Genomic DNA, 21,907 nt, shown 5'->3' with positions numbered 1-21,907 from the left:
TGAAAGCCACTTCATATAAAAAGAAATTCCTTACTATAATTATTGAAGACTGAACATGAAGAAAACCATTACTGTACTGTTTCTGAGTATTGTCAGACAGCCCCACACAGGTGTCATCATCAAGAGAACCATTAAGTTGTTTTTAAAAATATTAAAATGGGAGAGAAGCTGGGTGTTAGTGGGCTGTAGTCGGTGGTGTGAATCACTTCTGGACTGGACGACATGTTTGCAAACTATGTCTACGAGGAAGTTATTGTAAAAGTATACAAGAATGTGAATACAAGAAGACAAAACCCCTACTTGAAAAGTGGACAAGAATAGAGATAAATGTCATGTATGCCTGTAATCCCAGCACTAGGGCTGAGGCAGGGGATGGAGAGGCGAGGCCAGCCTAGGTTACATAGTGTGACCATGGCTCCTAAAAGGAGAATAAAACCGGCAACAACGAATAATGGACAAGGACCCGAATAGACCTGGCTTGTTTGTTTTTGAAGCAGAATCTCTTTCCACTCCTGGCAGTTCTGAATTTGCAGAAGCTGTTACAGTTCCATGAGTTTGAGGCCCAGCCCGGTTTACAGGACAGCCAAGGCTTCATAGAGCGACTCCCATCTTGGGGGGCGAGGTGTCCTTTAAAGTCAAAGTGAAGGATGGCTCAGTGGTCAAGAGTGTTTACTGTACAACCATGAGTTCCAGAGTCTCACCCATGTAAGGGAGCTGGGAGTCCCACTAATGTCTCTAACTCCAGCTTCAAGACTATGACACCCTTTTACCTGTGTTCATGCACGGAAATACACACACACAACTAAATAGCTTTTAAAATAAATCTTCAGAGAGAAAAATATTAAAAGAAATTATAGTTTTCTAATCAGGAAGAATGTAATAGCATCAAAATACTTAACTATATTGAAAATCATATTTTAAAGAGGTTTTGTCTCATCGAACTAATTCTTTTTTCTTCTTTTTAAGTCAAACTAATTCTTTAAGGAGTGGCTGATGTCTTATCTTGTTTTCTGATTCCCAGGAAGAAGCTCGGAAGCATTTTAACTGTCCAGTTCTGGAGGGGATGGAGCTTGAAAACCAAGGTGGGATGGGCACAGAGCTCAACCACTGGGAGAAGCGCTTGCTAGAGGTCTGTCCAGGCTTGCACAATGGTTACCTTTACATGGTACAGTGTTCAAGTGGCAGGGGCTATGAAGAGGAAATGAGTTTAGTGGGACAGACTCCGTTCATGGATCTCCCAAACTTCCTTCCTCTCCTTCCAGTGTGCCTCCCACACCTCCCCCATTTCTCTTTAGAAGAGGGCTGGTCTCAATGGGTAGCAACTAGCCATGGCATATCAAGTTGGATCTCCTAACTTTTAAGAGCTACATACTATTGTATTATGTAAATGGAATAAGCCCATGTTAATAACCATTATGTTTCAAATAATGAATATTTTTTCTTTTCAGGATAGTGTCTTATTATGTAGTTAGGCTGGCCTTGAACTTGCAGAAACCCTCTGGTCTCTGCCTTTGCCACTGAATTCTGGGATTGCAAATGTGTACCATCATGCCCAGCTAAAAAATTATGTTCTTGCTTTGTAGTACTGGGAATTAAGCCCACATTCTGCAGTCCCTGTAGAAGGACATCAGCACACACAGCTTGCCAGCACAGCAGAATCAGGCATTTTTCTGTGTTATACCCTGGAAGCTGTCAGCAGTACCTCTCTCCCTCAGATGCAGCATAGGGACAGGAAACCCCGCCACAGACGGATGCAAGACCTGGATTGACCTAAGAATCCTGTGACCCAAATAGGAGCCATTTCCTTTTCAGTGGTTCCACAGACATAGCTTTCAGACTCCATATGGGACACACCCAGTAGTCACTTTACACAATGACGTGCCAAACTGTGGCTTACTGGGTATTCATGCTCATTTAGAGAAATCCCAAGCCCAGGGGTGCAGTAGTAGGCCGTTTGCCCTCCATACTGCTATTAGGTAATGTCCTATATTTATTAGGTTTCAGGGAAATAGAGCAAAAAATTAATCCCATGTTACATTTGTTTATATAGAAAATGATCTGGAAGTAGAATTAAGACTCTGGAAGTGAAATATTTTGGGCAAAAATGTATATGTGTGTCTGTATTTCTTCTTAGAGATCTGATTAGATAGTTTCAGCAAATAGAGCTCATGGTGGAAGGTTGGTTATAAGCTCAGGAAGAATGAATTTCTGCTTCTGCCCAGCTGTTCTGATATAGGTCACTAAAGAGAAACAGTGGTGAACATTTATGAAGAAAATATCCTACTAATCCCATGGTAATCTCTGTCGTTGTAATTTCCTTAAGGAGTGATTTTCTTAGAGGCTATAGGTTAGCCAGAAATCAAACATTATGTCCTTTCCAGTAGAAGACCCGAGAACACCAATTTTATTAGCTACTCTGTTTCTCTTCATTCAGCATTGTGTCCCTAAACTGTTGTATTAAGGGTGATGTTAAGGTATCAGGAAAGTGCTGGGCAGTGGTGGCACTCGGGGGGCAGAGGCAGGTGGATGTCTATGAGTTTGAGGCCAGTCTGGTCTACAGAGCTTGCTTGACCTTTAATCCCTTGGTCCCTGGTTCTGCCCTGCTTGTTTTGCACATTAGTATAGGTTTTTGTGGTCACAGACTTGAGAGTTAGGAAAGCCTTTCCTTTGTAAACCCATGTAAGCATCTCTCCTGTCTCTAAAGTGAACGCAGCGCCTGTCTGGACCACTCCCTCTCTTGACTTTGCTTAGAGAGCATGAACTCTTTGCAGCACTGTTCCTTGCTCCACAGATGCTAACCTCCATTTTCCTCATAAAGCCCTGACTACTGGTTTTCTGTCACCAAGGGAAAACCCAAACAATGGAGACTTGAGGCAGATTCTACTTCCTCAATCTAGACATTCATGTACTCGATCATTTCCAAGTTAATATTTTACTACATGAAACATCTTAAATATGTAAGATAATGTCCTTGTGCAGGAAGGCAGGTACAAGATAAAACAAGGCCTGTCATTGGACAGGAAGGAAGGATGGGCGGGAACAAAGTTTTAGAAAGAGGAGAAAGAGCAAATCGAGGAGAAGGAGCTGGGAGCAACATGGAAGCAGATGTAAACATTCTTCTCTGCGAAGGCTGAGAGAGTTGCTGTGAATATTTTATAAGGGATGGATGTGTACAGGATTTTGTGCTGTCCAGATGGGAAAATTCTATCTTATCAATTGGATCAGAGGTTATTGTGTGGTGTTTTCCTTCATGTGGCAACTTTGGCTCAGGTTTTATATAAAATTCTAACCCTTGGTTGATAAGAATGTGTTCAAGGGATGCTGTAGTAGCAGGACTCATCAAGCCCACCACAGAACTGGATGTGTGTGCCTGGCGTGGTCATAGAGTTGGCTTCTAATGAAATGTGTTGGTCATTTTCAGAATGAAGCAATGACTGGTTCTCACACCCAGAACAGAGTCCTGTCTCGAATCACTCTGGCATTAATGGAGGACACTGGGTAAGATGGCTGTGAGGCAGTGGCCTGTTTGTGACATGTGTTAAAGTATTACTTAGTGTTAAAGTACAACTTAGCAACTCACTGGTGTTTTATCTCAGAGCAAAGTGTACTTACTGGCTCTCTGACTTCTGTGCAGCTTGTTCTTAATATAACAGAATGGAATATATATATATACACACACACACACACACATACAGAGAGAGAGAGAGAGAGAGAGAGAGAGAGAGAGAGAGAGAGAGAGAGATATCTCAGAATTCTCAGAATGATTATAACTAAGTCTAAAATACTACGAAGCCACACTAATATGAAGGGAAAACTAATTTAGATATTCTTAAACTATTTAATTGAATGAGTAATATATAGATTCCTAGGAATTTTTGTTGTTGTTGTTGTTGTTTTGTTTTGTGTTTTGAGACAAGATCTCACTGTGCAGCTCTTACCTACCTGGAACTTGGAGTGTAGACCAGCCAGTCCTCAAACTCACAAAGACCACCTACCTCTTGCCTCTGCCTCCCACCTGCTGAGATTAAAGGTGAGCCCCAGCATTCCCAGTAGATTCATAGTTTTTAAAGGAATAGATCTCTCTGGTAAAAAGTGAAATATTATATTTAAATAAAACACTTTACATAGCTCCTACTTAACAAATCAGTAATTTTAGAAAAAGCATTATTGTCTCTTGCTTTTTCTAAAATAGCCCACAAGAGATTAGAAAATAGCATCAAAATTTGAAAACCAATGATAAAAGTATTGTTAAAACCATGAAATTAAACAGGCATGCTAATGCCTGCCTGGAAACATAAAAACCATGCGCACGCGTGTGCGTGCGCACACACACACACACACACACACACACACTGATTGTTATTGCCCTAACTTTCAAGGGGTCAGTGAAGTATAAAGGTCTAGGGCTGGAGAGATGCTCAGAGGTTAAGAGCATTGGCTGCTCTTGCAGAGGTCCTGAGTTCAGTTCCCAGCAACCACATGGTGGCTCACAACCATCTGTAATGAGGTCTGATGCCCTCTTCTGGTGTGCAGGCATACATGCAGACAGAACATTGTATACATAATAAATCTTGAAAGAGAAAAGAAACTTTATTTTGGCTTAATGATTCAGAGGCTTATTTGCTGGATAGTTGTAGATAGTAGTGGCTGCATATTTGGGATTCCATCCCCAACATAGACACCCCCATCCAATAATTACAGTGATGGTAACAGGAATGATGAGCCTAATGATTTCTCTTTTCTGTTTAATGAGAGCCAAAGATCTCAGTCAGAAAGGATTTGAGAAAGCTTTTCCTAACAGTGAAATCCAGAGAAACAAGAATAAATTAGCTTAATGAGAGAAGGCAATCAGCTAGGGTGGGAGTCAGCTTCCTGCATGGTAATTCAGCAGGTGGGGAGCAGAAGTGAGGTGCAGGTGGGGAGCAGGAGTGAGGTGCAGGTGGGGAGCAGGAGTGAGGTGCAGGTGGGGAGCAGGAGTGAGGTGCAGGTAGGGAGCAGGAGTGAGGTGCAGGTGGGGAGCTGGAGTGAGGTGCAGGTGGGGAGCAGGAGTGAGGTACAGGTGGGGAGCAGGAGTGAGGTACAGGTGGGGAGCAGAAGTGAGGTGCAGGTGGGGATCAGGAGTGAGGTGCAGGTGGGGAGCTGGAGTGAGATGCAGGTGGGGAGTGGGAGTGAGGTGCAGGTGGGAAGAAGTGAGGTGCAGGTGGGGAGCAGAAGTGAGGTGCAGGTGGGGATCAGGAGTGAGGTGCAGGTGGGGAGCTGGAGTGAGATGCAGGTGGGGAACAGAAGTGAGGTGCAGGTGGGGAGCTAGAGTGAGGTGTAGGTGGGGAGCAGAAGTGAGGTACAGGTGGGGAGCAGGAGTGAGGTGCAGGTGGGGAGCAGGAGTGAGGTGCAGGTGGGGAGCAGAAGTGAGGTACAGGTGGGGATCAGGAGTGAGGTGCAGGTGGGGATCAGGAGTGAGGTGCAGGTGGGGAGCTGGAGTGAGATGCAGGTGGGGAGTGGGAGTGAGGTGCAGGTGGGAAGAAGAAGTGAGGTGCAAGTGGGGAGTAGAAGTGAGGTGCAGGTGGGGAGCTGGAGTGAGATGCAGGTGGGGAACAGAAGTGAGGTGCAGGTGGGGAGCTAGAGTGAGGTGTAGGTGGGGAGCAGAAGTGAGGTGCAGGTTGGGAGCAGAAGTGAGGTACAGGTGGGGAGCTGGAGTGTGATGCAGGTGGGGAGCAGAAGTGAGGTGCAGGTGGGGATGGGAGTGAGGTGCAGGTGGGGATGGGAGTGAGGTGCAGGTGGGGAGCAGGAGTGAGGTGCAGGTGTGGAGCAGAAGTGAGGTGCAGGTCACTTTATAGGCAGAGGCAGGATGTTGTAGAGATCCATAAATGATTGTTTTCATGTCATTTTCTGTTCAAATGGAATAAATCTAACCCCAAGGGATAGAGAAAGGTAGAAACTGTATGTAAGTAGATAAATCATTCATGGGCATTGTTTATGACAGTTCCCACAAATATACTCTTTGCTTGGTTTCTTTATAGAGTTTTTGTTACTGTTACTGGTTTTGGGGGTTGGGGTAAGGCTCACTATCCCAGGCTAGCTTTGAACTTGGCTCCTCCTGCCTCTGCCTTAAAGTACTGGGATGACAGACACGTACCACACGCAGCTCATCCACTCTCTTAATCTACTTTACCCACTGGGTTAACACTAAGGAAAACCCAGCCTTCTTACATCCTTCAAGGTAGCTGATACCACTTTGAGAAGTCATTATTAGCATGCAAATTAGAAATGAAACATTACATTTTAGAAAGTGATGCATATTTTAAGTTTATGTGGACTGCTATCATCTTGGGAATGTTATTCCTTTAAGTATCTTGTTTTCTTACTAACATGCACAAAGTGCATGGAGAGAACAATGATGTAGACATTAACTCTCGTGTGCCTAGATCCTAGAATCAGCAATATGGCGCCTCTTACTTGTGACATTGAATTTCTTATCTTCAAGTTCCTATAATACGTAAACTCTTAAAAGGAGCTGTGAACAAAATTAATACTTTATATTTTTTAATATTCTGTGTAAAATTATATAATCCTGTTTTTCTCCTTTTATAAGTAATTTGTTTAGAATCCAAATACAGTCCCGGTTGGTTGGTGTATCTCTTGGGTCTGTTAACCTAAACCTTTTCACACGTTCTATACCAGTGTGCAGTTTAATTGGTGTGATGCCTCACACCGCAGGAAGCCCTGACCAAAGCATTGCTCAGGCATTGCCAGAGACACAAGACCTTCAGCGGGAAAAGAGCTCTTTAGCAAATGGTGCTGGACCAAGTCAGAATCGAACAAGACCTGATTTAATTCTGAAAGCATAAAGCACTTGAAATAAAGCAGATGTGAATGTTGATGATACTGGATTAGGAAGCGATTCTTCCATCTAACACCAGATGCTCCGGCAACCAAAAAGAAAATAGAACATTTGAACTCAATCAAAACAAATTTTAAAGTGTGCCTATTACCAAGTGGGAAGATAATTTACAAAATGAGAAGAAAATATTTGCAGGTTATTTATTGGGTGGTTACACAATATCCAGACGATGTAGAGGAATAGGAAACAGCCAAATAGAAAAAGGACCACAGGGGGAAAGCCATTATTTAAAATGATATAAAAAAATCAAAACAGTTCTTCAGAAAAGATATACAGAGGCAAATGAGCAATCCAGAGAGGCTTGACACACTACGTTAACAAACTACCTACTAACGCTCTAATGAGAAGACACCCAGCACCTCAGTCCCACCAAATCCAGCAAGGGTGTAGAGTCACAGGAACTCACTCACTTTGAGTAGAAGGCCAGTGATTTAGCCACATTGGAAGATTGCTTGGTAATTGCTTATAAAACCAAAGATGTTCTTAGCATACAGCCAACTTGGTATTTATAAATGAGTTGAAATCCTCATTTTTGTTTGTTTTTCAAGACAGGGCTTCTCTGTGTAGTTCTGGTTGTCTTGGACCTCGCTCTGTAGACCAGGCTGGTCTTGAACTCACAGCGATCCTCCTGCCTCCTGAGTGATGGGATTAAGGTGTGCACCACCACTGCCTGGCATGAGTTGAAATCCTAGTCCTTCAACAAAAGCCTTCACAGTGCTTCGTCAGGAATGGCGATGGGGACAGGAACATGGTGTATTTGTGATGGAAGAGTCCTGAAATTGGATAGCTATCGAATGATGTGTATACATAAGCTCATGTGCCCGTTATAAAGATTAAGTTCATGGTCTGTGCGTTAGCTCTCACTTTTTAAAGCACATAAAGACATTGAAGCTAAGCTCTATTAAACCCAGGTATGTCACCCCCAGGCTTGTACCTCTGCCTGAGTTTCTAAATAGAGGTGACGGTGTACTCACTCCACAGAGGTGACAGCATACTCACTCCACAGAGGTGACAGTGTACTCACTCCACAGAGGTGACGGTGTACTCACTCCACAGAGGTGACAGCATACTCACTCCACAGAGGTGACAGTGTACTCACTCCGCAGAGGTGACGGTGTACTCACTCCACAGAGGTGACAGCATACTCACTCCACAGAGGTGACAGTGTACTCACTCCACAGAGGTGACGGTGTACTCACTCCACAGAGGTGACAGCATACTCACTCCACAGAGGTGACAGCGTACTCACTCCACAGAGGTGACAGCGTACTCACTCCACAGAGGTGACAGCGTACTCACTCCACAGAGGTGACAGTATACTCACTCACTGCCTAAACTGCCCTTGATTTTAGAACCTTTTCTTCTCACAATCCTGAGCAGCAGCACCCCACCCGCCCACCTCAGCCCCTGCAGCAGGGGCCTCACAGGTGTGCAGCTCTGTTAATGGCCTCTTTGGTTCCTCTTAGGCCTCTGCTCTGTGCATTGTTGAAACCTCTAGCAGGTGCTCAGGTCAGTAAAAGATGCTTTCTCTATGTTGTCTCCACAGCTGGTACAAAGCAAATTATAGCATGGCTGAGAAACTCGACTGGGGCCGAGGAATGGGCTGTGAATTTGTCAGGAAGAGCTGTAAATTCTGGATTGATCAGCACAGGCAAAAGTAAGGATGTGTTTCCATACTCTGTCTTTGTGGAGTTCATTTCTCACTGTGTTCTTTGTCATGTCGTGACCACCGCATGTGCTTGGAAAATACTCTTTGAGTTCTGTTTTGCTTATATTTCATATTCATATATTTTATAAGCTTTTCTCCATTCTTCAGAGAACGCACACACAAATATACAAGGACATGGTGATTTAGGATCCAGAAACTGGACGAATGATGTACTTCAGTGGTAGGACACTTGCCTGGCATGTGCAAGGTCCTGGGTTCAATCCTCAGCCCTGAAAAATAAATATTCTCTAGATTGGGGTAACGAAAGCTGGAGGTTTGTGGCAATCACCTGCCAAGCTCTTGTAGGTCTAGGGTATTGTGTTTGGCATGGTTATGCACACACACACAGACACACGAAGACAGACACACACTGAGTACATAAATAGAGAGGCATTAGAGAGCTGCTTCTGTAGCTATAACTCTAAATTAAACAGTTATGTATATGAAGAGATAAGCAAATAAGAAAAGCAGTGATTCCCTACAACTCATTTCCGGGTAGAGAGCATCTTGCAAATGTCCTACAGTGTCCAGGGAACTGAGATAGTCTCACGGTCTACAAAGGGTCCCTCATGTTGCTCATTTAGACATGTCCACTTCCCTCCCAACACAGCCCCTCCTGAAACTCTGGAATCCAGTCATCTATTGCCCACTTCTGTATTTCTATCATTTCGAAGAATACATAAAGATGTAGAAATTTCAGACATTAAATAAATGTTATATAGGCATAGTAAATGCATTTTCCACTTAATGTTTATATTCAACCACATTGTTGTGTATATTATTAATTTGTTTGTTTTCCTTTGTTTTTGAGACAAGGTTTTAATATTTATGTAGCTTTTGCTACCTCAGATCTAAGTGGACCAGAATGGCCTTAAACTCGTGGCAGTTCTCCTGCCTCAGCCTTCTAAGTGCTGAGATTACAAACATGAAAAGCCATGCTAATCTGATTATTTTTTTAAGGCTGAGTAGATATACTACAGTTTGTTTAAGCATTCGTACTTTGAAGACATCTTGGTCATTTCCACTTTGGGACTCTAGTGAATGAAATGACTATAAACATTTGTGCAAAAGGTTTTACATGAGCATAAACCTTCATTTCCAAAGTGCAGTTGTTGGCTTATATGCTTGTTGGTTTAAGTTTCTAAGAAACAGCCAGATACTTTGCTAAGATTCCTAGAGGTGATGTGTGATAGTTTCTCCACATCATAGCCAGCACTTGGTATTATCACTATTTCTTATTCTGTGACCCTCCTGGGTGTGTAATGAAATCCTGCTGTGCTTTTAGTGCATTTCCTTACTGGCCAGTGATGGTGAACATTCTCTCTGTGCTGGCTTTGCATCCTTTTTAGCGAATTGCCTCCGTATTTCAAGGTAATTTTCTAGTTAGATGTTTTTTTATTGACTTTTAAAGATTTGATATTTTAGATACTGGTCCTTGTTAGATAAATAGTTTGTAAATATCTCCTCATAGTGTTCGCTTATTGTTTCAAACTCTTAACATGTTTCGTTAAGTATTTTATGCTGGGGACAGGGGAAGGCTGCACTCTTATACATGTGTCTGTGCCTGAAGGGAAGATTTGCAGGTATAGCTTCTCTTCCTCCACTACATGGGTCCTGAGGATCTGACTCAGGTCATCAGGCTTGGTGGAAGACCCCTACCCACTGAGCCATCTTCCCAGGGTTTCTTTTGTCTGAGCAAAAGGTGTTAATGAAGTCCAGATTATCAATTTGTCCTTTTCTTCATTAATAAAAATAAACAAAACTAATAACTCATTATGCTTCTGTTCTTGGTGTCTGTGGTACTAACTACCCCAAGGGCCTCAGGCCTGCTAGGCAGACAGTGCCACTGGGCTCGCCGCAGCCCAAGAGTTAATGTTTCTGATACTAAGTCTAAGAGCCCTTTGCCAAACTCTAGATTCCATTTTTTTCTTGTACTTTTATTTTTTTTAAGATTTATTTATTTTATGTATATAAATACACTGTAGCTGTCCTCAGACACACCAGAAGAGGGCATCAGATCCCATTACAGATGGTTGTGAGCCACCATGTGGTTGTTGGGAATTGAACTCAGGACCTCTGGAAGAGCAGTCAGTGCTCTAACCCCTGAGTTGTTAGCTGCCTGATGTGGGTGTGTGATTGAACCCAGGCTCTCTGCAAGAGCAGTACATGTTCTTAATCACGGAGTCGTTTCTATAGCCCCATATGTCTGCTCAAAAGTTGTATTATATATGAGTCCAGGACCCACTTTGAGATAATTTTCTTATGAAGATAGGACTTGGGTTTAATGTTATAATTTTTTGTAGATATTGATTTTTGAGCACCATTTATTGAAAATGGCCATCTTCTCTCTCAGGTTGTTTTTGTATACTTTCTTATTACATTTGTGTGTGTGTGTGTGTGTGTGTGTGTGTGTGTGTGTGTGTGTGTTTGTATATATGTGTTTGTGTGTGTATCTGCATATGTGTGTGTATTGGCACACCTATGCCACAGTGCATGTGTGGAAGCCAGAGGACAGCTTGCAGGATTGAGCTCTCTCCTACTATATGGAAATTGGAATCTAGGGTTTGGCAAAGAGCTGTTAGACTTAGCATTAGAAACAGTTCTTGGGCTGGAGTGAGCCCAGTGGCTCTGTCTGCCTAGTTGGCCTGAGGCCCTTGGGGTAATTAGCATCACAGACACCAGTTCTGGGGTTGCACAGAGCTCAGTAGGCAAAGTATCTGCTGAGCCAACTTGCCAGCTCTTGAGTTTTCTACCTCTGCTCCCCACGGCGATTGCTTATGTTTATGTGGGTCTTTCCCCATCTTCCCTGTTCATGCATCTTTTCCTGTGTCTGTCCCTCCATGGGTGGGTACATAGTATGTGGTTTCTGAAGCTATTAGGCTGAAATGGATCTTCTTTATTTATTCTTTCTCAAAAGAATGCTACTGTTTCTCTTCTTTCCTTTCTGTGTGACTTTTACAGTAGTCTTGTAAGTAGTCTTGATATTTAAAGAAAAAAAAGTAGGGATTGCAAAATGGCTTAGCAGGTACTGCTGTAAGCCTGACATTTGTCTGAGAGTTATCATCCCTATTCTGTGGAGTTTTCCAGTCCACAAACACAGTATTTGGGGAACGTTCAATCTTTCTCCATTGAATACAAAGCTGTTGAGTTCTGGTTTTGGGTCTTCTGGACCTGAGAAATTTCCCCTGCCTGTCTCTCTTGTTTTTTGCTTTTAAACCACACATGGATACAGAATTCTTTTTTCAATTTTTGGCTTTAATTTCTATACTTCTGTGGTTTTCTCACCTCTAATATGATGGGTCACATGCTTGATTTTTAAATATTAAACCGGCTGTGCATCCCAGGACTAAACCCATTTATTCGTGGTGCACAGGTGCTTCTGTGCATTGCTGAGTTCGGTGTATCTGCATTTTGTTTTGGGTTTTGAATATATATTTATGAGGAATATTTCTGTATAGTTTCTATTCTCTCTAGTTACTTTACCTTTAACTAGATATATAATCAGAGCATGTATTTCATATTACTTAAAATGTTTGTTTGCTTTAATTTTATGTGCATTGGTGTTTTGCCTGCCTGTATGTCTGTGTGAAAGTGTCAGATGGACAGACCTCCCGTCCACAGGCCGTCATGGAAAGTAACTCGCTTGCCTTCCTTGTGTGCAGGAGGCAGGTGCCGAGCCCATACTGCGACACACTCAGGAGTAACCCGCTGCAGCTGACCTGCAGACAGGACCAGAGAGCTGTGGCTGTGTGTAACCTGCAGAGATTTCCCAACCCTTTACCACCAGAGTACCAGGTAACAGGAGGTCCAGCACAGCTTTAAGAATTGACTTTTTAAAAAAGTACCCTCTGTTTTAATTAAGCGAGCAAATCTTTTAAATCTGTTCTTGCATTAGTTTCTATATGTTTCTGTTAGAAAAGGGGGAAAGCCTTCCGGGCCCTCATTTGCACAAGGCTGACTGTTGTTTATAGGGACATAGGGGCTAACTGTGCCGTGAGTCAGCAGCCCAGCAAACCAGGATCCTGTCCCATCTCCCAGCAGTGGGATGACAAGGATGCTGAGAAACAGGCGCAGGTCTGTACTTTGGGCACCATGCCACCTCCCCAGCTTCTGACTGGATCTTTCTGTTTCAAATCATTGCAAATGTCTCTTCTTTAATTTTCTCTAATTTATTCAGAAAATAAAACTCTTGAAAGAAAAGAATTTAGGTACTCTAATCCTGCTAATGACAAGATGTGGATGTTCTGCTTTTAAAAAAAAATTAGATTTTGTGGGATCTAAAAATGAACAAGGGTGTGTATGGGGAGATAGCTCGGTGCTGCCATGGTGCTGGGAATGGGACTTGGGCAGTCTATAAGAGCAGCCTGTGTTAAGCACGGATCAATCTCTCCCTCCAACCCCTGTGAAGTTGTGAAGTTCCGACATGTGCTTGACCTCACTGAGTATATCAGACCCCATCACTTGGCAAAGGGATTTCTAGGAATAGTGTCAGTATGTTAGTGTAAAGTGTGGTTTAATTCTTCAGTTACCATGTAGCCCAGGCTGAGCTCTAAGTCAGTCCTCCTGCCTCAGCCTCGCGCATGTTGGGATGTACAATCCTGTGCCCCTTGCTGGCATAATGTAAGACCTTTACAACGTATTGGTTCCTGTTCCTTTGGTATTCTGACTATTTCATATAAATAGCTTGTTTTTTTCCAAGTTTTTCCCCCTAAGATTACTTATACATTTTCTATGTTTATTATTTTGATGTATTGCTTGGATGCCCCAAACTCCTGGGTTCTAATAGTCCTCCCCAAGCTCCTGGGTTCTAATAGTCCTCCCCAAGCTCCTGGGCTCTAATAGTCCTCTCCAAGCTCCTGGGCTCTAATAGTCCTCCCCAAGCTCCTGGGTTCTAATAGTCCTCCCCAAGCTCCTGGGCTCTAATAGTCCTCCCCAAGCTCCTGGGTTCTAATAGTCCTCCCCAAGCTCCTGGGCTCTAATAGTCCTCCCCAAGCTCCTGGGCTCTAATAGTCCTCCCCAAGCTCCTGGGTTCTAATAGTCCTCCCCAAGCTCCTGGGCTCTAATAGTCCTCCCCAAGCTCCTGGGCTCTAATAGTCCTCCCCAAGCTCCTGGGTTCTAATAGTCCTCCCCAAGCTCCTGGGCTCTAATAGTCCTCCCCAAGCTCCTGGGTTCTAATAATAGTCCTCCCCAAGCTCCTGGGTTCTAATAATAGTCCTCCCCAAGCTCCTGGGTTCTAATAGTCCTCCCCAAGCTCCTGGGCTCTAATAGTCCTCCCCAAGCTCCTGGGCTCTAATAGTCCTCCCCAAGCTCCTGGGCTCTAATAGTCCTCCCCAAGCTCCTGGGTTCTAATAGTCCTCCCCAAGCTCCTGGGCTCTAATAGTCCTCCTCAAAAGCGAGGTGGGGGCTATAGCACATTGCATTTTTCTTCCTGTTTTCTGTGGTACTTGTTTGTGGGTCGAGGTCTCTGTAGTCCTGGCTGGCCTGACCTCACTATACAGACCCCAGATCCATCTACCTGCCTCCCGAGTGCTGGGATTAGAGTGTGTCACCATGCCCAGCTCTGATTGCCTTTTCGGGATTTGTTTTGTTTTGTTATTTTTGATACACATATACTTTTACTGTTTATTAAAGACAAAAGCAAGTATTTTTACTAATAAGGTAGATACGCTACTTTATTTTCATTTAAATAGTTAAATCTTCACTGAAGGACAAAGAGCGTTTTTAGTGTTTTCCAGGATTATCAGTATTCTGACTTTATAAATACCATTTCACATAAATATATAGTCCAAAATGCCAGAAGTATGTTTAGCATCATTTCCAAAATTGTTTGAAATTCTGAGCCAATCTCAAGCCAAAATTCATTTAATTATTTTTATTAAAATTAAATCTGCACTCAGACAACAAGTGTTTTGTTTTATTTTGATTTGTTTAGACAGGGTCTCTCTACATAGCTCTGGCTGTTCTGGAACTCACTGTGTAGACCGGGCTGGCCTTGAACTTATAGGAGATTCACCTGCCTCTGCCTCGATGGTGTTGGGACTAAAGGTGTGTACCATCACACCTGCTCAGACAACAATTTTAAAGATCAAACATTCTGATACAATACAATCCAAAGATACTCTAATTTGATGCTTCAGGCCAAGAGATGAAAATGTTAAGTTTTGGTTTTAAGTCTTCTTTTGCTGACTCTATTTCTACTCCATCCTTTTAAACCAGTCAAATCCATCATTTTAATGGGTGACTAATTATCTGACCACGTGTCCTGAAGATGCCCTATGTGGCGTGTCACATCACCTCCAGCAGTGCGGTTCGACAGTGTGGTGCCGCAGCAGGGTGACACAGTTGTCCTGGTCTTGCTTTGATCACAGATGACTCTTCCCTCCCTCCTGTGATTTGTTCGCAGTACTTTGATGAGCTCAGTGGAATATCCGCCGCGGAGCTGCCTTACTATGGTGGGTCAGTGGAAATCGCTGACTACTGCCCATTCAGTCAGGAATTCAGCTGGCATTTAAGTGGCGAATACCAGCGCAGCTCCGACTGTAGAATACTGGAAAATCAACCAGGTCAGTAGTCTAGTGAACGAAGGGTTAAGCTCACCATACGGTGTTGTTTATTTTCTTTCCAGACAGGAGTTCTCTGTGGAGCCCTGGCCGTCCTGGAGTTCATCCTGTAGACCAGCTGGTCTCTAACTCAGATCCACCTGCCTCTGCCTCCTCTGAGTACTGCCATCAAAGGCGTGTGACACCACCACATGGCCTACATCATACAATTTTCTGTTACCAATATAAAATAGTTGCAAAGGGCACAGTCCTCGTAGCTAGATGAGGTTGAGGTTTCAGTTCCTTTACTTAATTTTTGTCTGTCACCTGATTTCTCTGCCTGTACAATTCTTAACTCTTTAGTTCTCACGGAAACTAAATGGAGGCTGGTGAGTGGCTCAGCAGTTACGACCACGCACTACTCTTGCAGAGGACTTGGTTCAGTTCCCAGCACTCACGTCAGACAGCTCACAAATGCTTGTAATTCCATCTTCAGGGCCTCTTCTGCCATCTTCAGGACTCCACAGCCCCAGCACTTATGTGTGTATACCTGCACACGAATACGTATGCATACACATAATTTTAAAATGATAAAAGTAAATCTTTAAAAACAGCAAGAAGGCCAGGTGATAGGGGGGCATACCTTTAATCTCAGCTTTCTGGAGACATGGAGGCCGGTTTCTGAGTTCAAGGCCAGCCTGGTCTGCAGAGCGAGTTTCAGGATAACCAAGGCTACACAGAGAAACCCTGACTCCAAAACCAAAAATAAAAAATAGAAAGACAAATAAAAATTCCAAGAAGAAAAGAATTAAATAGAAAGTGCTTAGAACTATGTCTGACACTGGAGAGGACTGTCGCTACCATACACAGACATAGGTGCCTACATGTACACACACACACACACACACACACACACACACACATTCACTCACATACTCACACTCACACACACATACACTCACACACATACACTCACACACTCTCACACACACACTCACACACACACACACTCACACACACACACACTCACACACACACTCACACATATACATTCTCACATACTCTCACACACACACTCACACAAACACTCACACCCACACTCACACACACACTCTCACACACTCACACATACACTCTCCCACACATACCACACACACACATATACTCACACACTCTCTCACACACACATACACTCACACACACAGTCACACACACTCTCACACACACATACTCACACTCTCTCTCACATACACACACACTCACACATACACTCTCTCTCTCCCACACACACACACTCACACACACACACTCACACACTCTAACATACTCACACATACACTCTCTCACACACACACTCACACACACACACACACACACTCACACATACACACCCCTTAGGACTGCACTGCAGAAAGCACTTGACTTTGCACTATTGCATTTCTCTGGAATCCTACGGAAGGCATAAGAAGATGTCATATATTTCCGATGCATGAACAGACACAAAGTGGTACAGTTGGTTGGTGGTAAGGTCCTGTAGGGCTCTTCCTCTTTTTATTGAAGCGCTTTAGGGAACCTGTTCTTTCCAGTGATCTCTGCAGATCTCCAGATAATACTCTTGTCTCACAGCTAGAAAGGCATATATATATATATATATATATATATATATTTTTTTTTTTTTTTTTTGAGCAAGTAGAAAAACAATTGGTTTTCCCCTTTTTTTGGAAAAAAAAACATAATTTGCTTATCACCTCTTTCCATTTTGCTCCTACTTTATCACAGATTAGATCATTTAAATCATAAGCTACTACGATGCTTTTGCCACTTATTCTGTGTCTTTCTTTGGTAGGATGGTCTGTAAAATGTTATATTTTAAAAGGACAGTGGGCTTGGTAGTAACTAGAGTACGGCTGGGAGCTGCCACTCCCACCGCAGCCTGGCACACTCAGACTGGTACATACAGCCTGACACATTCAACCTGGCACACTCAGCCTGGCACACTCAGACTGGCACACACAGCCTGACATACTCAGACTGACTGGCACACTCAGACTGGCACACTCAGCCTGGCACACTCAGCTGGCCTCCACAGCCGGCTCCCTAGCCCTTCCCCATTGCAGACACACCCTGACACTAACAGTGGAGCAACTCAGCAGCGCCTGGCTGAGGTGAAAGAAACGCACATCTCTGCTGAAGCCTTGCTGCACAGATCACAGCATTGGTTTGGAGCTAGACTCAACAACGCTTCTTAAAAATACAAATATTTCAGGCTCTGAAACTGTGCTTAGCCCTCTTTAGTGTGTCTCAGGGTTTGGCTCGTGTGATAGTTTGCTGAACTGTGCTTTGCACACTATTTGCTATTCTTTTCAGAGACTTGAAATTCACAGGTAAGGAAGCTCACAGGATTTGGTGTTGCTATTTCACATTTTTCCTTATAGCTCATAAGATTCAGACTTTAAAACTCTTAAGAAAATCAAGTACAACTGTATATACTATTTCAAAATGGGCTACTTGAACTCACTATTTTGAAAAACCTGGAACTGGGGCTGACGATGTGATTCAGCAGGAAAGGCACGAGCTCTCCGAGCCTGGGGCCCACATAGAAGTGGAAGCAGAGAGCAAGCCCGCAGAGTTGACTTTCACACGTGCACCCTGGTATGCCTGGCCACCCCCCACGTCATGCACACACGTGCACACACACAATAATAGCTAAATTTAAAACTACCATGAACCTTGTAGAGACTCTAAGGAGAACACACTGTAACTAGAATCTAAGGACTTCGTTGTGATGTTTACCGCAACACTGTCTTTTTGCCTACTAGTCTTTTTGAGTACTAGAAGGCCGTTCACCCACACTTCTGCAGCTGGAAGCCTGGTGTGCAACTAGTATGTTTATATGAGTTTCCAGAAGGTGCCACGAGTTAGAGATACAAAACAATCTCAGTTTGTAGGAGGCAGAGTTGGGAAGATTGCAAGTTCTAAATCCAGCCAAACACCACCTGCCCTGCCCGTGAAAGGGACACCTTAGGCCACCACAGAAAATGAATCTAACCTCTGATTTTTTTGTCCTTTGCATAAGTAACCCAGATGCTTAGGACCCGCTTAATCTCATCTCTAGTTTGGAGTCTTGTTTATCCTTTTGAAACTTGAACTTTTCCATTCAGCAAATTTGATTTGGTTGTGTGCTTTGTTTTGGGAGACACTTCCACTGAGACTGGCTTCAGACTCAGCAGTCCTGCTCTGCCTTCCAAGACCTGGGATTGCAGGTGTGGGCCGAGGGCCTGCCTCAACACCTTAGGTTTTTAAACCTGCTGTTATGCTGCTGTTGTTAAAGACAGGGTCTCCTTTAGCCCAGGCTGGCCTTGAGTTGGCAATCCTCCCGTCTTTGCATCTGCAGAAGATAGCATGCCTCGATCCTTGTTTTCCGTGCTGGTGGTCAGTGTGTGAGAAGGCTCTTTGGGTCATTTCAGAGCTGTTTAAGAACTACGGTGCGGAGCAGTACGGGCCGCACTCCGTCTGTCTGCTCCAGAAGTCAGCATTCGTCATGGAGCAGTGCGAGAGGAAGCTCAGCTACCCAGACTGGGGGAGCGGGTGCTACCAGGTAAGCCACCGGCTCAGCCATCGTCCACATACTGAGGTTTACTTCATGTCTTCATATGTGAGGTTATAATTTATCCAGTTCATATCAGGGATTTGCTGGTCATTTCTTGAGTCTTGCAATAGTTAGTTTGAGTGTTGTGGTTTGTGGAAATACTGTCATTTCATTGACAGAAATTGTTTTTAACTGTCTGGAATCTATATAACTTGGACCAGGCAGGAACGGTTGTGCACATGTTTAATCCAGCACTCAGTGGCAGAGGCAGATGGATCTCTGTAAGTTCAAATCTAGCCTGGTTTACATAGCAAGTTCCAGGCCAGGCCAAGGCTATGTATTTCACTGTCTCAAAATAAATAAGTAAATAAAAGCAAAATTGTTACATATTAGTGGATTCTTTCCTTTTACGTCTAGGTATAAGTCCTAAGGAAATAATGGCAAATATATAATTCTGTCCTTGAACAAGTTTTACTTTGTAAGCAGTAATGTACAGGTTTATGTCAAGGCTGCAAGAGAGCTGGGGATGCAGCTCAGAGGGGAGTGTTTACCTCGCTTGCTCCAGGACCTGGGTTTGATCTCTAACACCAAAACAGAAGGGGAAGTTACAGCAGATATGCATGCTGGGTGACTTGTTGCCTTATGAAGAACTGACCCATGAGGAGGCACCCAACTTCGACGTTTTCTCCCTACTCACGGGTGCCAGGTGTCTCTTAGGATTTCTACTGCTGTGATAAACACATGACAAAAGCAACTGGGGAGGGAGGGGTTAATTTCAGCTTGCAACTCTATCACCGAGGGAAGTCAGGGCAGGGAGTCCAGGCAGGAACCTGGAGGCAGGAAACACAGAAGCCTTGGAGGAGCACTGCTTATGGGCTCCTCATGGCTGGTCAGCTTGCCTTCTTATACAGTCGCCCCTACCTGCCCAGGGTTGGCCCCACCCAAAGTGGCTTGTCACTCTGGCAGCATTCAGTTACCCGAAATTCCATCCCAGGCAGACTTGCCTAGAGGCCAATCTTATAGAGACCTTTAGAGGCCTGACCTCCCAGATGACTGCGTCTTGTGTCAGTTGACATAAAAGTACCCAGCACACTAGAGAAGGTTGTGATCCCAGGAACTGAACTATAGGAACCCCCGTGCCACGTTAGCCTCAAGAGCTGAGCTAAATGACGTTGTTTGTTGCATGCGTGTGCAAGTGTGAGTCTGAGCCTAGGTCTGCCTCAGGTGTGCTCCCTCAGCAGCTGGCCACCTAGATTTTAGGACAGTGTTTCACTGCATCGGACCTCCCATTAGGGTAGGCTGGCTGGTCTGTGAGCTGTGAGCCCCAGGGATCTGCCTGTCTACCTCCTGAGCTCTGGGACCGAAAGCACGTGCTATCACAACATCATGTCTGGGGCGTTTTGTTTTCTGGTTTTGTTTTTTAAGATAAATTCTATTAGTTCGAAGAACTGCAATGTGTTGTTGGTTTTAACATAAAAGTAAAACAGATACCAGGCTTCTTACTCAAAACAGGTGCCAGCTACACTCTGGGATGGTTAAGTCTCAGTGAAACTACAGAGCTGTGTAAATACCACCGCTGACGGGCCTGAGCATGCGTTCACATCCACTGTGAGGCTGGGAATTTGGGTCTGGATTTTTTCTTACTTTATGCATCTGGGTGTTTTGTCTGCTTGTATCTGTGCACCACATGGTTCAGTGCCCATGGAGGCCAAAAGAGGCTGAGGATGCCCTGGAACTAGATCTGCAGAAGATTGTTAGCCACTAAGTGGGTGCTGGGATTGTACCTGGTGCTCTGGAAAAGTCATTGCTGTTACCAAAGACCGTCTCTCCATCACCTGAATCTGAATTTTGGGGAAAGGATCTCATGTAGCCAAGGCTAGCCTCAAATTTATTCTGTGGCTAAGGATGGTGATGAGTGTGTGTGTGTGTGTGTGTGTGTGTGTGTGTCTGTGCATGCTCGTGCATGTGTGTGTGCACGAGAGTGCTCGTGCGTGCGTGCGTGGGTGCGTGCGTTCTCTTCTGTTTGATTCTATTGCTCCCTGTCTCTGTTTGACATGAGGTCAGGTATAGCGAGGCCTCTGGCTGTGTTCTTTTTGTTCAGAAGGCCTTTGGCTGCCCGGGATCTGTTGTGCTTCCATGTAAATTTTAAGATTCTTGTTTCTATTTTTGTGAAGAATGCCACTGGAATTCTGGTCGGGACTGCATTGAATCTGTAGATTGCTTTTGGTAGGATGACCATCTCACAATACTGATTTTCCAACCTGTGGATCTGGGGAAGGGAGAGGTCTTTCCATCTCCTAGTCCTTTCCTCGATTTCTTTCTTTAGTTTTTCAGCTTTTCACTGGAGAAATCTTTTAGGTGCTTGCCTAGGTTTATTCCGAGGTTTTGTGGTTTCTAGGCTATCGTCGATGGGGTTGTTTTCCTGGTTTCTTTTCAGTATGCCTACGAGAGTGTGGGGGAAGGCTACTGATTTCTGTGTAATTTCAGATCCTGAGACTTGGCTGAGAGTGTGTATGTCTCTGAGTTTCCTGGAGAGCGGAGCCCTGGGCTCCCTTGTCTTGCCCCTGGTTAGAGGCAATTCGTGTTTTTCCCTTACTGGGGTCATCATGGACGTCCTTACCTATACTGCCGTGTATTCCTCCTAGTCCAAGTTTCTTTGGGACTTTAACACAAAGGGATATTGGGTTTAGTCAAAGCTTTTTCTGTGCCTCTCTAGATATCCATGTGATCTGTGTTTTCCTTTGGGAAGCACATAACATTTATGGGTTTACATATATTGAACCAAGTACTGCCAAATCAACAAAAGGATGAGAATCACTTTAGGTGACTCTGAATATTAATGGCTTCAATTTTCCAATCAAAGGAACAACTATCTATTTCTGCCTCCAGGAAACATGTCTTATGGAGAAAGATATTCTAACCAAATGGACCTAGGAAGCAAGCCCAGGCTGGCTTCATACTGGCTACGTAGCTAGCAAAGACCTTCACCTCCTGATCTTCCTGCATTTAAGTGTGGGAATTACAGGCTTATGTCCCCACACCTGGCTATGAAAGTGATAGCTTTTTAAATTACATAGCTAACTAGTCTTCTTCCAAAATACTACACACTGCTTCTCTGTCAAACAAGCGCCATCATCAAGAACAACCAAGCTAAGAACCCAGTGTGGTGCCTC

General features: G+C 44.0%; 1 protein-coding gene across 1 annotated transcript in view; it reads left to right on the top strand.

The window, feature by feature from the left end:
• LMLN (leishmanolysin like peptidase) overlaps nt 1–21,907 on the top strand; it is a gene marked incomplete at its 5' end in the record, with an annotated part of 52,460 nt that overhangs the window by 21,515 nt on the left and 9,038 nt on the right. Inside the window, 6 exon segments of the mRNA XM_080918742.1 lie at nt 1,022–1,129; nt 3,422–3,498; nt 8,445–8,555; nt 12,269–12,401; nt 15,010–15,169; nt 18,613–18,743. Coding sequence (XP_080774868.1) covers nt 1,022–1,129; nt 3,422–3,498; nt 8,445–8,555; nt 12,269–12,401; nt 15,010–15,169; nt 18,613–18,743 — 720 coding nt within the window.

Source organism: Micromys minutus (genome assembly GCF_963924665.1).
Source record: "Micromys minutus genome assembly, chromosome: 7".
NCBI classification, from domain to species: Eukaryota; Metazoa; Chordata; class Mammalia; order Rodentia; family Muridae; genus Micromys; species Micromys minutus.
Note: the sequence above shows the minus strand (reverse complement) of the source record. Positions and strands in the feature narration are given on the sequence as shown.